Raw genomic sequence first — 15,998 nt, forward strand, 5'->3', positions numbered from 1 at the left:
TCTCTGGTCAGTCCAGTGAGACATAACAGATACAACCAAGCTCTGAGTATCCAGCTTTTGAGGCAGAAACAGATGCAAAAACTTTCTGAGCTTCCAACCTGTGAGCAAAGAGACATTAACCCTACGTTCAGAGTCTTCGTCCTAGAGAAACAAAACTGGATTGAACATGTTCAGAATGAGTCTCTGGCTCAGAAAGGCAAAATACATACAAACATTTGTAACAAGGTTGAGCTATGGAGAGCAAACCTTTACTTTAGGGTACTTTCAAATGCATGTTCCAGATTAAGGACCTTCTGCACCTACTTCAGGCCTCATTTGCATGTTCCAGATTTTAGAAAATGTTGGTGCTCCAGGACATCAGCATCTCACAGCGCTTCAAGTTCAAGGCTGCTGAAGTGGATTCCTGCTTCTTTATTCACTGCATTGTTACCCACACACAAGCAGTGGAAAAAGTCATCATTACCAGACTACTAATTCACAGTCAGCTAATGGAAATATCACTTAACCAAACATTTTTCTAGAGATCTTGGCACTGTTGTATATTATTAGTGAATGATGTTCTAATTTACATGAGATGTTATATATAATCTTTCGTCTACTTGTTTGATGCATAATGAGGTTCTTCACCTTCTTAGTTTGAGAGAAGCAAAAGTTTATCTTTCCATAAGATAATGTGGCAACACCCAACCTAATCACTTGAACTGTATGCCTCTTTTGCATGTTATTCCTTTATCATTCATGGTATTTATTTAGTAATTGTTAATTACTCTTGTTTATCTTCAGTATGAGGCTCTAAAAGTTAACAATATCTCACCATCCTTTAGATAAATCAGTTGACCAGCTCCCTCCAGTTTGCATTAATTCTAAATTATCGAACAGCTGCTGTTGGCAGTGTACTCATTCCAAGGTAAAAGTCTATGACTGGTGGCCAAACTAAGAAAGGGGGACGTGATCATCTGATATGCTCATAACTGCACATAAGTGACATGTGATCCAAAAATCACAACACCAACGTTGATGTGAGTACCAATCACTGAAATATCCATTGCATTATGTTTAATATCTATTACATTATGATTAAAACTGTGTAATCCAAATGGATGGACATTTTATGTGCAATTAAAAAACATAAATTGTAAATTTATGGCTAAACATGTTATTGAGTCTGCGCACAATATTCTATTCCAGTTTTATTCAATGAACATGCCTTATCCTCATTATAATTTTTTTTTGATATTGGTTAAACTATTGCAACAGACAAAATGAAACATAACTGTGGTTTAATTAAAGATGTAGTTTATTTACTTATTCTACAACAATAAGTATTACAACACTGCTATTTTGTAAAAGTATGTGTAAATGGTGTTTTTTTCCTTCCAACTCTTTTATGTGAAAACAATCAATTATCAGTCTAGCAGCACTGTTCTGTCTGGGTAGCACAGCATGGGCCACAGAATTGATTTTTATAGCGAGGGCAAGAATTAAATGAACTATTAACTGAATTATGGTTTAAACATTTTAGCAAAATGCAAATCTGCTCTTTTAATTATGAATCCACACCACAAGCAACATGCACCCTTAGGGATATCATGATAGTGAATGTTGCCCTCTTTATCAGTAGTTCAGCCCTGTGCTAGCAATAAACAAGCATGGCAGTTCATTTCTAGTATTATTAGCTGCTCACCGACTGAATCAGAAATAAAAGTATGCTCCTGCGTACGCAAACAAACAAACAAGCCCCCAAAAGAGGCCATTCTGTTTCAGTTTGATGCTCATAATAAATTCAAAATGACATCTCCAATTTCTCCACATTAAGAGCGGTGTCAAAAAAAAGGAAGAGGAATTGTTCTTCATCTAAGTGGAACTGATAGACAACCTCAGGTGTTTGCTTTGGGCCTTTCATTTTTGATGAAGCAGGCAGAGCTAAAAGAGCTTTTTACACAATCCACTAGGGAAGGAGGCAGTCTTTTACATACTGTAATAACACAAACATGATCATAATCCTCAGGGATGAATGCCATCAGCACTTGTCACATTGTGCCTACAGTAATCGTTATTTTAAAAGGCACCATTGTCTTTAGATTGCCTTTGAAGTGTTAAATTAATACTAGATTGCTTTTAGCTTAGTATTTATAGAAATAAGGACATATAGGAATATAGTACACACGATACGATAATATAGGACAAGATGAAAAAATGCACATGATGAAGGTAAGTTAATTAAACAAACTGTTGACGAACACATGACAATAAAAAAAAGATTAAAAAAAAACAGTAAGATACTGCAATAATGTTTTCCAAAAACAAAACAAAACAAAAAAATTGCAGAATGAGCATAATTGTTTCAAATGATATGATCATACTCAAAATTATGCCAATACAAAAGTGAACTTGAACTTGAAAATAGTCCATGTGACATCTGTGGTTCAACCTTAATTTTATGAAGCTATGAGAATACCTTTTGTGTGCGACAATAACAAAAATAACGACTTTATTCGACAATTTCTTCTCTTCCGTATCAGGCTTTGACGTGCATTCACAAGAGTAGCACGATGCATATGTGCATTCCTCTGCTTGCAAACAAGGTGCATGCATGCATTGTCGTACTCTCATGAACACGTCATTATTTTTGTGTTCTTTGCGCACAAAAAGTTTTCTCATAGCTTCATAAAATTAAGGTTGAACCACTGTCCAATGTCACATAGACTATTTTAACAATGTCCTTACTACCTTTCTGGGCCTTGAACGTGGTAATTGTGTTGCTGTCTATGGAGGGTCAGAGAGCTCTCGGATTTCATCAAAAATATTTGTGTTCCGAAGAGGAACGAAGGTCTGACGGGTTTGGAATGACATGAGGGTGAATAATTGATGACAGAATTTTTATTTTGGGGTGAACTAATCCTTTAATATATCAAATGTTTGAATATTTATTTTAATTTCTCACCAATTAAAATTAGGCCTATACATTTGTAAACTAAAATTAATGAATAGGACATGCATTTTTCTCTAAAAATAATAGTAAAAGCAAAGCACACAAAAAAACAACAACTTCAAATTCAAGACCAAAAAAAAAAAAAAACCAAAAAAAAAAAAAAAAAAAAAAAAAAAAAAAAAAACTTTCCTCCAAAACAAAAACAAATCAGTATCAACCACCATACAACGGGATTTCATACCTTTGAAATTAAAAGATTTCCTAAAGGTGTTACTTGGTCTTATTAATTTGTGTGGAAATACATTCTGTGAAAGGGACATTTGTAAACAGCCTGCAGATGTCATTAGAAGCCCAACAGAATGAGCATTGGTCTGCGCTGTAATTGAAAGATAGTGGCCGCAGCTGCAGTACAGCAATCTCCGTTCAGCACGCAATGATACTGATTCAAATAAAGGGTGGAGATTATTCGAGGTAGACAGAAATGTAATGATTAATTTCCTCTTTGGGTTTCTCACGATCATAATAATGGGTAAGAAAATGTGGCATTGTTGTGCAATAAGCAATAGTGCTCCTGGTGGTACCCACAGTGTGAAGTTTGAAATGATGTGTTCCTGTACCTCAGTTAGCTGCCAGGATACAAATGAGTCACCAAGCATCCCACGCCTGCATGCACATCCACCGTATAATAAAGCCATTTCACCCAGCATGAAAAAAAAGACCATTTTCAAGTTCAGTGATTGGGTTCATAAACTCTCTCACTGCCTAAAACACACACACACACACACACACGGGTGCGCGCAACAGTTCACATATGCACAAGAGCACGGCAGCAAACTTACATACTGTGACACCAAGCTTGGTCAATTTCTGACATAGTGAGTAGCTCAAATCATCAGGCATGCAAAATAAACAAGACTTGCTAAATAAATTAAGCAAACAAAACAGATATAATTGCACATTACATTACAAAATATCACAGGAATAGTTCACCCAAAATGAACATTTGCTGAAAATGAATCCTCAGATCATCCAAGACGTAGATGAGTTTGTTTCTTCATCAGAACAGATTTGGAGAAATTTAGCATCACTTGCTCACCAACGGATCCTCTGCAGTGAATGGGTGCCGTCAGAATGAGAGCTCAAACAGCTGATAAAAACATCACAGTAATCCACAAGTAACCAACACGACTCCAGTCCATCAGTTAACGTCTTGTGAAGCATGCGTGTTTGTAATGAACAAATCCATCAAGATGATTTTAACTTCAAACCTTTTGGCTAAAATACGAGTCCATAATATTGCTCCATACTATCCATAATTGTTTTCTCCAGTGAAGCATCTCATCTGAATCAGGAGCAAAATAAGCACAGAGCAAGCAAGTGAAAGCTGTCCAAAACTGTTCTAAACTAAAATGTCTGTGGATTTTGATGTGACAGGACAAAAGGAGATGGACTTTTTCAATGCAGGAAGCAATATTATGGATTTTGGCCAGAATCGATGGTTTAAATTTAAAACGCCTTAATGATGGATTTGTTTCTTACAAACATTTAGCTTTTTGCATCACAAGATATTACCTGATGCACTGGAGTTGTGGTGTTTTTATCAGCTGTTTGGACTCTTATTCTGACAGCACCCATTCACTGCAGAGGATACATGAAGAATGCATTCCTATGAAGAAATAAGTTTGCCTCTCAGATGTCCTGAGGTTGAGTAAACTTGAAGCAAATTTTCATTTTTGGGTGAACTATTCCTTCAAAGAAAGTCATTAAAAGCACGTGAAGTAGAAGCATGATGCCATTTGATTTTCACAGTATTCAACCTGAAGGAACCCTGCCAGCCCAGCCACTTCACCACACAATAAAGCTGCCAACTTCAACTATTAACCTGATTATAAGCTCATTTTTATTCCATAAAGCATTGAATGCAATGCATGCTTTTCATGCTGTAGTTTAACACTGCACAAGTAACCGTCCCCCCTCCAACACACATTTTAATCAAAGTTGCATGCACCTTTAACAAGTGATTCAACGGCCGTTACGTCTTAGTTCCAATGCTAATCCCTTGTCATAACCTTTGTGGCAATGCATTAGTCATAAAAATCATAAACTGTTGCCATAGACACTAATTAGCTTGCCAGGATGTTTTTAACAGGAGCATGAATTAAATTTGCCTAACAATGCATTGCCTAGAGGTTTCTCTCCTCATTTAAATAATGAACAAATATGGTTAATTGGAGTTTGTTTGTTTTACGGTAATAAAGTTGTATGATTATTCCTTCCCACACTTTATTAAGAAAAAAAAAATTGTGCTGTAAATGTGATGCAAACAAGAATTCTGGCAAAGCTATTCTTTTCACTGATTTGGTTTGTCAATAAAACTACTAGAATCTACATTTCTTCTGCACCTTTCCATTCTTTAATCGCCAATACCTGAATATTGTGTGATTCAACAGCACCCTCTAGTGTGTGCCATGATGGTTACATGATTGTTGCTATGCTATTCAAAGCTACAGTGTTTGCTATTAACAATCACGTTACTTGAGCAGTAACTCTGGCTCTCTTCTCCACAATCAAGGTGTCTGTCAATCCGAAGAATAAGTGCAGAATTACATAACCTGACTTGACCTCAGATTCCCATGCACAATATAACACCACCAATGAAACAGCGATTTTTTTATTTGGAAAGAATGTGCATTTCATATCAAAAGCAAACCACAGAATCTCTTTTAAAACAAGATGACTGTAGATGAGCAAAAATCCTTCACCAGGTCTCTGAACCATTTATCAGTTCATAGATAAACAAAGCTATGGAGAAAGTCAGAGTCTGCTAATGGAAAGGTGAACTGAGGTGAAGGGAAGAGAAAGTCTGTCAATCTTCATACATTCTTTGAATGTTTATGACAGTGAAATGATAGACGCTCACTTGACAGAAGCCTGTTAATTTAAGTTATTCATATTAAATTACACAAAAGCAAGAATACCAACAAGGTAGCCATAGCAAATGCTTCTATTTGGCAAAAATATTCACATTTTGTCCTTGCTTCTTTTTGGCAATTTTATGCAGAACTGATTATTTTAGTGCTAAGAGTCTCTTGTGAATAAGAACCTATTTTAAGAGCAAAAATCTTACCGTGAAACTGATGCTTATTCTGCCTACCTACTCTTTCTTGACATGGACACCATTTTTATTAATATTAGTCTGGCTGTTTACGCCGTTTGAGTTCAGCTTCCCTTCTGCCATCAGTTTTTTAATGTGGTCGTGTGGCCCCTTCCCCATCAAGGCTGAAGGATAGCGGTAGGAGCCTCCAATGTGGTCCCACAGCGTGAAGTACTGCCCGTAGTTGTAGTCGAAGAAGAGGTGGTGGTCTGTGTGGTGAGCTGAACCATTGATGATGTGTTCCATCAGGTTGGGCACGCGGTAGTCTCCGTCGTGGATGGAAATGGTCCATATGTTGACGAACACATACAGGACTAAGTAGAGGATCTTGTGTAGGGGGAAGAGGAAGGGGTAGATGTGGTATGGCAGGCCCTGAACAAATCCGTCCACGGGGTGGAAAGCATGGCTGGCGAACGGAGTGGGGATCTTCCACACATGATGTGGTTTGTGAAAATACTGTATATGAGGGAAAAGATTCAAACAAAAAGTAAGTTAAATGGAGCTGAGAGTACTACACTTTTATTGGCAGCTGAAAGCATGTTCAAAAATAGATCAAATATGTTGTATTTTGAACCATGTATGTGTGTCATTATTACCATGTACCTATCATACAGATGTTAATATGGTGGATAAAATATTAAATTCACATTTTTTATAAAGATGAAAACATTAGTTAATTTTCAACTTTTTATTCAATATCACAGTGAATTAGGTGAATTTAAAATCATTTCACTAATTAAAGCGGTAACACTTTACAATAAGGTTCATTAGTTAAACATTAGTTAATATATTAACTAACATGAACTAACCATGAGCAATACATTTGTTACTGTATTTACTAATCTACGCTAATGTTAGTTAATAAAAATACAGATGTTCATGTTAGTTCACAGTGTATTAACTGATGTTAACAAGATTTTAATAATGTATTAGTAAATGTTGAAATTAACATTAACAAAGATTAATAAACGCTGTATAAGTGCAGTTCATTATTAGTTCATGTTAACTAATGTAGTTAACTAATGAACCTTATTGTAAAGTGTTACCATTAAAGCTTCTATTGTCATTTTTGCACCAGATACTGAGCAACTTTTAAAACAGTGTGGTTTCTGTCAACTAAAACCAAAACTATTAAAAATACTTTGTTTTTTATAACTGAAATAAAGATAGAATAAAATAAAATATAAATATTATATATATTTTTTTAAAAACTTAAAAAATGTGACTGAATTGTTTAAGTTGAAGTTTTAAAACGACAAATTGAACCCAAAATAAAAGACATTAAAAGATTAAAAAATGACAAATGCATAAAATCACCAAAACATACAAAAAAAAAAAGAAAACTGAAAATAAACTAATTCAAATGTTAATACCATCATAGTATATAAAAATTCTAAAATAACATTTAATTACATAAAACCAACATAAAATAACAAAATTAGATTTGATCATTATTTACTTTCTCATCATTTTCAAAGCATGTTTTCTTTGAGAATATTGTTTCAATAGGTTAAGATTTCCAGTGTCCTCAATAATATCACCCTGTTAATCTGTTGTAACATTACTCTTTATTAGAAATTATACTTTTTTACCTATTCATTTTCTTGCCCGTTGTTAATTAATAAACTACAAGTAACTGAGCTTGACCAGGGCATATTTACTATCTACTTATATATATATATATATATATAAACACTACATAACAGGAATTTACCCATCTTTGCTCATATTTACCTAAATGTCAATGCAAGGCAGTTCATATATATATATATATATATATATATATATATATCTCTTAAATACCTTATATATCAACTTGTGGTGAAGGAATCTGTGAACCCAGTAAATGCACATGTCAGTGAAGAACAGGAAAGAGACCATGCTGAAAATCAGTCCTGACCATCCTGAAAAACAAGCAGAAATAGTATGAGATGGTTATGCCCATAGCAACACGATTATCTAAAGCACATCTGACAGGCTGCATCACTGGCGCTTTCTAAAATTAGGGCTGTCAGTTTGTTGCATCCAGATTCAATCATTTTTAATTTTTCTGGCCTAGCTTTCCTTAAAGTTTCAAAACTGGTGGTTTCCACATATCCAGCACTTTATATACCTATTTGATAAAGCAAAGGATCTCACCGAGTGGCGATTCATCGACACTGTCATACAGTTTGCTGTATCCTCTGACCTCGGCGAAAAACAATGCTACTGTTGGTACACTGATCCAAGGCAAAGACCACAGAGCATACTTTATTTCACGTTGCACCTGGTTCTGTGGACAAAAATAGAACAAAAAACATACACATATATTATATACGTATATAAATATGTGACCCTGGACCACAAAACCAATTGAGATTTATAAGCTTTCCATTGATGTATGGTTTGTTAAGATAGGACAATATTTGGCAGAGATACAACTATTTGAAAATCTGGAATCTGAGGTTGCAATAAAATCTAAATATTGAGAAAATCACCTTTAAAGTTGTCCAAATGAAGTTCTAGCAATGCATATTACTAATCAAAAATTAAGATTTGATATATTGACGGTAGGAAATTTACAAAATATCTTCATGGAACATGATCTTTACTTAATGTCCTAATGATTTTTGGCATAAAAGAAAAATCTATCATTTTGACCCATACAATGTATTTGTGGCTATTGCTACAAATATACCCCAGCGACTTAAGACTGGTTTTGTGCTCCAGGGTCACATATACTCCTTTTAAAGACTGTAGATTGCTAGATGGAGAAACAAACCTCCAAAAATTGAGGGTGTTGCATTAATTTGTGGTCAAAAATGAAGAAGTAGCTCAAAGCACCCAGGCCTAGATATAAGATCGCAGCACCCAGGTTGGTGACCACCATCAAGCCGATGATCTGCCGCAGAGGCTCGTCCTCCAGCCATGATGAGGGATACACGTATGGAGTGAAGAAGTAATAATCTGCAACGTTGAGCACAAGGTCCATCTTTGACCCTATGAGTTGGACACAAGTGTTATTATTAACTGTCTAAAATGTGAATGAACAAAAAGGCCTTTAAATAATTCACTTAATCATCAATGCCATATTCTAACAAACACTGAAAACACTACAAACACTCCAGTGCACTTATATTGTAAATATTAACCTTTGTACTTTTCTAAGACAAACTGAATCAGAAAAAGAGCAAACAGAATGAATGCAGAGTATTATTGTTGATAATACATGTTCATGTCTGAAACCAAATGCTGTAATTGTAAGAAACAACCAGCTCACCTGTAAAGGTGCTTTTGAAGACACACCAGCTGAGAAAATGCGTGAGGTTAAAAGCCTCACAGAGGCCGTCCTTCTGCTCCCACTGTAGAAACACAAACGGACGCAGCCAATAGCGGCTCACGTCCTCACAGCGCGAGGCCGTTTCTTGACATCTCATTGGACAGATGCGAAATCTGGTCATGGCGTTAGAGATAGGAGGTCCAACTCTTTTCTGCGACTCGGTTCTTTTGAACAGCTCGTCTAGACGAACCGGTTGAAAACAGATTCAATGATTCTTTGACGTCGGTACGTATCATTGTATCATCACGAAGCGCACATCTTGTTCTTTGTGACTTTCTCGATTGGCTTTTATTATTCATTATTGTTATTGTATTTAAATCTGCCTCAGTTCAGTTTGTTATAGACACAATTCAGTCATTTAGAAAAGAAATATAATTTATATTTTCGATAGGCTGAACAACTCTAAATTCATTTCTGAAATGTTTTTGTTCGTTTTAGTAAAACCAACTCTGCATAGAGCTGTAACACATATTTTATACCTAGTAAACATTTCCGTCACGTTTTGTTCGTAACAATTTTGTGAATGGTTCAATTAGACGTGGTTTGTGAACCGGTTGAAAAGAATCAATGAAAAGGTCCGTTCACAAACCGTACACCGCTGAATGGCGTTAACTTACAGATGAATCATAGTCTGTTAAAGAAACAGTGTGATTACTCAGTTTCATTCATCTAAGCACATCGGCTCGATTATGTTGTAGAAAATAGTTATGTAGGCAGAAAAGGTCCAATGAATAGGAGAGTCATCAGAGAGCGACATAACAACAAACGGCAACGCTGGGCAGAAGACTGCACGGTCCGTATTATTACTTTTACTAAGATCATTTAATAGCTTTCATAATAAGAGTACTTTTATGAAATCCATGCACTGCATAACTTCCGATAGATGAGTGTTTCAACGTAGTTTGATCTTTTGATTGTGTACCGAAGTCTGATCATGGACAGTGAAGTGCAGAGAGATGGAAGAGTTCTCGATCTCACAGATGATGCCTGGAGAGAAGACAAGACTGCCATATGAGGATGCCACAATCCCACTGGTAAAACATCACATCTACAGTTTTGATATGTGCATTTCGAATTACGTACGTTAAAATGTATCATCTTAAAGCTGCAGTCCGTAACTTTTTTTTGGTTAAAAATGATCCGAAATCAATATTTGAGCAAGTACATAACCAGCCAGTGATCAAAACTACCGCCTTACTTTAGCCCGATTCACAACGGTTAGTTTATAATAATGTTTTCTAATTTGAGTGGTACGGGTAGGTTTTCGCGGGAAATTCGAGCATGGCACTGCGACATTACGTGACGTCTGTAAACATAAAGTTGTCGTCCAAGTGTTGTGCCGAATTCTGCACCCATGCCAGATTACGCACCCCCTGGTTGAAGTCGCCATAGACACATAAATACTATTTATATGTCTATGGAAGTCGCTACTTGATTGCCTAATCCCTCCCCCACACCTACTCCTAAACCTACCAATACTAGGGGGTGCATAATTTGGCAGGGTGCAAATTTCGGCACTACACCGGCTAGTAGGCTATATCGCATGTGAGGATCCTGCAGGTGGCCGATCGTTTATAGCCTTTTCTCACAGCAGCTGGAATAATTAAATGTATCATTTTGATGGCGGATTGTAATCCAGAAAGGATTATGTGTTTATGAAACACAGATGAAGGAAATTAAATTACATTACAGTTATAAATGTGCTTCTGATTACAGATAGCCTGGGATTACAAAGATTTGTATTTTAAAGAAAACCAGTTTGAAGGGAGCATAATTAGCTTTTTGGATTAAAATAATTTCTTAATATGAAATTCGAAGAGTGTGACAATTAGAGATTGGACTGTACAGAAATTGAACTCTACGCGCTAATACACACTATACTCATAGTCACCAATGCTGATGTTGTTAACATTAATCATTTGAGAATAACGTATAATAATTGAACGGTTTGATGTGATATGAGCTAACACATCTTTAGATTTAATCACCATTGGTAGGGAGATTTATGGTAATGCTTTTTTTCTCAGTTGGTCAGAACAAACGTGGCAGACTTGTTACTTGTTCAGATGACAATATACGGTGAAAATTCTTATTTGGGTCATATTCCAAGACGTAGGCTAGCATCTGTGATTGCGAAGTACAGTAAATATCCACACCGGTGCGGTGACTGACTGCCACACATACTCTTCAGAACATTAGATTCACCCACTCACAACCCACACAAGCTAGATAATTCTGCACCCAGCTGCAATTCCAGGTTTTCAAACCGAGATGGTGACAAAGAGGCAAAATTTATGGACTGCAGCTTTAAGTAATCTTCGCAATGATGGCGAGTACTGTTAATACTCTAGTCAGCAGTGGAATGTGCTTTACATTTGTATTATGTGATATCACTGTACAGGCGCATCTCAAAAAATTTGAATATCGTGAAAAAGTAAATTTTTTTGTAACTTATTTCAAAAATTGAAACTTTCATATATTCTAGATTCATTACATGTGAAGTAAAACATTTCAAAAAATGTTTGTTGTAATTTTGATGATTAGAGCTTACAGCTCATGAAAGTCAAAAATATTATTATTTATTATTATATATAATTATTATTTTGAAAGTATCTCAAAATATTAGAATATTTCCAAAGATCATTCAAAAAAAGGATTCGCAAAACAGAAAAGTTCAAGTTTTTAAAGTATGTTCATTTATGCACTCAATACTTGGTCGGGGCTCCTTTAGCACAAAAGACAACATGTGAGGTGTGGCATGGAAGCGATCAGCCCATGGCACTGCTGAGGCACTATTGAGCCTTCAGCTCGTCTGTAATGTTGGATCGACTGTTTCTCATCTTTCTCTTGAAAATATCCCATAGATTCCATATGGGGTTCAGGTCAGGCATGTTGGCTGGCCAATCAAGCACAGTAATATCATGGTCAGCAAACCACTTGGAAGTGGTTTTGGCACTGTGGGCAGGTGCTAAGTCCTGCTGGAAAAGGAAATCAGCATCTCCATAAAGCTTGTCAGCAGATGAAAGCATAAAGTGCTCCAAAATCTCCTGGTAGACGTCTGCATCGACTTTGGACTTGATAAAACACAATGGATCAACACCAGCAGACGTCCCGGCACCCCAAATCATCACCGACTTCGGAAACTTCACACTGGACTTCAAGCTGCTTGGATTCTGTGCCTCTCCAGTCTTCCTCCAGACTCTAGACCTTGATTTCCAAATGAAATGCAAAATTTACTTTATCTGAAAAAAGGACTTTGGACCACTGAGCAACAGTCCAGTTCTTTTTCTCCATAGCCCAGGTAAGATGCTTGGTAGCCCTTTTCCTGAAGACGTCTGAGCGTGGTGACTCTTGATGCACTGACTCTAGCTTCAGTCCACTCCTTGTGTAGCTCTCCCAAGTGTTTGAATCGGCTTTGCTTGACAGTATTCTCAAGCTTGCGGTCATCCCTGTTGTTTGTGCACCTTTTCCTACCCAATTTCTTCCTTCCAGTCAACTTTGCATTTAATATGCTTTGATACAGCACTCTGTGAACAGCCACCTCTTTCAGTAATGACCTTCTGTGACTTACCCTCTTTGTGGAGGGTGTCAATGATTGTCTTCTGGAGCATTGCCAAGACAGCAGTCTTCCCCATTATTGTGGTTTCAAAGAACAAAAGATACCCGGAATTTATACTGTAGGGATGGCCATTTAATGAAATTCAAATGTAAATATTCTAATATTTTGAGATACTGGATTTTTGACTTTCATGAGTTGTAAGATCTAATCATCAAAATTAAAACAAAAAAACGTTTGAAATGTTCTACTTTACATGTAATAAATCTAGAATATATGAAAGTTTCACTTTTTGAAATAAGGTACAAAAAAATGTTTGTTTTTTTCATAATATTGTAATTTTTTTTAGATGCACCTGTATGATTTCACTTTATTTTATACCTTTTTCTGGCAGAGTGAACTTCCAGAAGCAGAGCAAGACAACGGCGGATCGACTGAGTCAGTCAAAGAGCAAGAGATGAAGTGGTCAGATCTCGCCCTGCAGTTTGCATGAAAACACCCCCAACATTGGCACTTAGATGTGAAGATGCTCTGTCCATGTATCTGTCCGTTATGTGGGTCACTGATACAAGATTTATGATACAAAAAAATAATTTCTTGATTATGATTATGTGCCACTGTGATTTGCATTAAGTGTTTCATTGTTTTGATATTAAAGAATAAATAAAATGTTTAAAATTTAAAGTGCTGTATTCATTCAAATTAAGTTGTGCTAGTTGTTTAAATTCTTGATGGCACACAGCATTCTTACAACTCACACAATGTTCAAGATTTTAAACTGGTATCTAAAATGCACAATACTTCTTGTATAGATCAAACCTATGCAAACATTCAAAAAAATGTATTTGATCAAAGATGACAGTAAAGACATTTTACCGTTACATAAGATTTATATTTCAAATAAGTTGTTCTTTGAACTTCCTATTCATCAAAGAATTCTGAAAAAAATGTATCACGGGGTCCACAAAAATATTAAGCACTATTTTAAGTAGTTTTCAACAGTGATAAATGCTTCTTGAACACCAAATCATCATATTATAACAATTTTGGATCATATGACACTAAAGTAGAATGGCTGCTGAACGTTCAGCTTTGACAAATTACATTTTAGAATATATTAAAATTGAAAACTAATTCTAAAGTGATTCAAAATTGTATCAAAAAATGCAGTGAAATAAGAATGGGACCGCTTTCAAAAAAATCTTACCAACCCCAAACATTATCCTTATACTGTATTTGGATAAGAAACAAGAATGAAAAAAACCTTCTATCTTTATATTGTGTGATATTTTGATTGTACTAAGGTAAAATACTACAAATACAACATGTGTAAAATAGATGAATAAACTGAATTAAATGCACAAGAAGAATGGAATCAATAAATCATTCCTTCTTTCAGGCTAAGCTGAATTTTATTTGGGTTCAAAGGTGACACCGAGATGCTCCATTTGTTATCACGTATATATTTGAAACATGGCTAACTGTGAGCATATTACGTTTTAGTCGTAGACATGTATGATAATACTTTCTTGGTATTACAGAAAGACGTTCAGCTAGGTGGCTCCTTAAGCAGATGTGTAGAGGTTTGGGGAAATGTGACCAAATAGCTATGGATTTATAGTATAATGGCTTGAGATTAACATATCAAATTCTATCTAAAAGGAGGTCTTTATTACAACAATCCAGCCAAATTAAATCAAACAGCAGCTGTATTATTTTACAGATGTAAGCTGAATAAGTATTTGTTTTAAAGAGAAATACTGGTTATGTTCAGCCAACTCATTTGTTTGCTATACTAAAAAAAAAAAATCCTCCCCAAAAATGTGCGTTAAAGGAGTAAATGCCATTTGAGGATAAATGAAATCAGACTGCAGGTTCATATACAAGCTTGATTAAATTAGGCTCCGAAGCTTTAATGCTATAGTTTTCAGGGTCAAATCCTCATGAGGAGAGTGCAAGTATGGAGATGCTGCATTAAAATTTCAGTTTGGTCCCATAAAATAGAGGTTACATATGAGCGCCTTTATTTTTTTCCACAATCGCCACCCAACCATTTTTTCACAGTCTAAAACAAATAAACAAAATCAAGAAAACAGCATATTAAATGTCAATCATAAAAATGCTGGAAAATGAACTTCATAAGGCTTGGCAAAACACAAAAACAGATGTTATTAGGGAATCAACCACAAACATACAAATTATGCCATTGTGAGCTTGAGCTCATTTGAATACTCGAACACAAATTTTAAAGGCATCGTAATGCAATAATAATTACTGTTTGACAGAACGGTAATATGCAACGACTTTGCAAAACAACAAAAAGCGGGTCCCCTAATCATAAAATATCCTTTTAAATAACTACAATATTGGTTTATCCCCACCTGGCAGATTCACAAATTTTTCAGCATTATGAAATGACTTTTCAGGTAAGGGGTTCCCCTTATATAAAGTGTATGGATCTATGTGGAATTTAGTAATGCCGCTTGTTACAAAAAATGTAAGTAAGGTGCTGGTCTAAAATCAGTCAGAAACATATTTTAAATCACTAAATGTATCAAAAACTCCGTCAATAACACAATTCCCTGAAAGTGGGACGAGAAATGTGTCACTTCACACTGGCACTCTTACCTTCAGGCATTCTCCAATATCTTAATGAATACATCTGCCATCACAATCGCCATTCATTGTTTGGTCCCTCCAACAACAAACAGCAGCCAATCCAAGCAGAGTTCAGTCAAATCATGTAAAGTTTTCGAATGAAGAAAGAAATCCAGTTGCTTGTGATGAAACCCTATCATACATAATAGTAATGGCACAGTCCGGACAAAATGGAAAAAATGCACATTCTGGGCCCCCATATTAAGAATTTCATGTACCACCTAGTTGTGTAAAATGAAGGTAGGATGACTTAAACAGTGCTTCCCTTCCACTGTTACTGTAACACCCAGAAAGTACACAATACATATATATATATATGTATATATATATATATATATATATATATATATATATATATATATCTCAAGGTACACAGAAC

The 15,998-nt window shown here is 35.6% G+C and overlaps 1 protein-coding gene and 1 pseudogene across 1 annotated transcript; one reads left to right on the forward strand and one right to left on the reverse strand.

The window, feature by feature from the left end:
• Window positions 1-5,334: 5,334 nt before the first annotated feature.
• On the reverse strand, window positions 5,335-9,545 carry LOC107548136 (lathosterol oxidase-like). The gene is made up of 5 exons (XM_016228688.1): window positions 9,346-9,545; window positions 8,848-9,065; window positions 8,226-8,358; window positions 7,890-7,990; window positions 5,335-6,542 (listed from the first exon to the last, which is right to left on the reverse strand). Exons 1-5 carry the CDS (start codon window positions 9,524-9,526, stop codon window positions 6,087-6,089), a joined length of 1,089 nt encoding a protein of 362 aa, XP_016084174.1. The 5' UTR covers window positions 9,527-9,545; the 3' UTR covers window positions 5,335-6,086.
• Window positions 9,546-9,968: 423 nt separating this feature from the next.
• LOC107548137 (anaphase-promoting complex subunit 13-like) lies at window positions 9,969-13,632 on the forward strand (annotated as a pseudogene).
• The last annotated feature ends 2,366 nt before the right edge of the window (window positions 13,633-15,998 follow it).

This window comes from Sinocyclocheilus grahami, unplaced genomic scaffold (genome assembly GCF_001515645.1).
Source record: "Sinocyclocheilus grahami isolate Dianchi unplaced genomic scaffold, SAMN03320097.WGS_v1.1 scaffold344.1, whole genome shotgun sequence".
Taxonomy (NCBI): domain Eukaryota; kingdom Metazoa; phylum Chordata; class Actinopteri; order Cypriniformes; family Cyprinidae; genus Sinocyclocheilus; species Sinocyclocheilus grahami.

What these genes read in the sequence shown, in the direction of transcription:
- LOC107548136 (XM_016228688.1), bottom strand. Translation starts at nt 9,526, where the DNA reads ATGACCAGATTTCGCATCTGTCCAATGAGATGTCAAGAAACGGCCTCG. An exon ending in CTTCAAAAGCACCTTTACAG is followed by an intron (nt 9,066 to 9,345) that starts GTGAGCTGGTTG and finishes TCCAACTCATAG; the next exon opens with GGTCAAAGATGGACCTTGTG. An exon ending in TGTCGATGAATCGCCACTCG is followed by an intron (nt 7,991 to 8,225) that starts GTGAGATCCTTT and finishes CTTGTTTTTCAG; the next exon opens with GATGGTCAGGACTGATTTTC.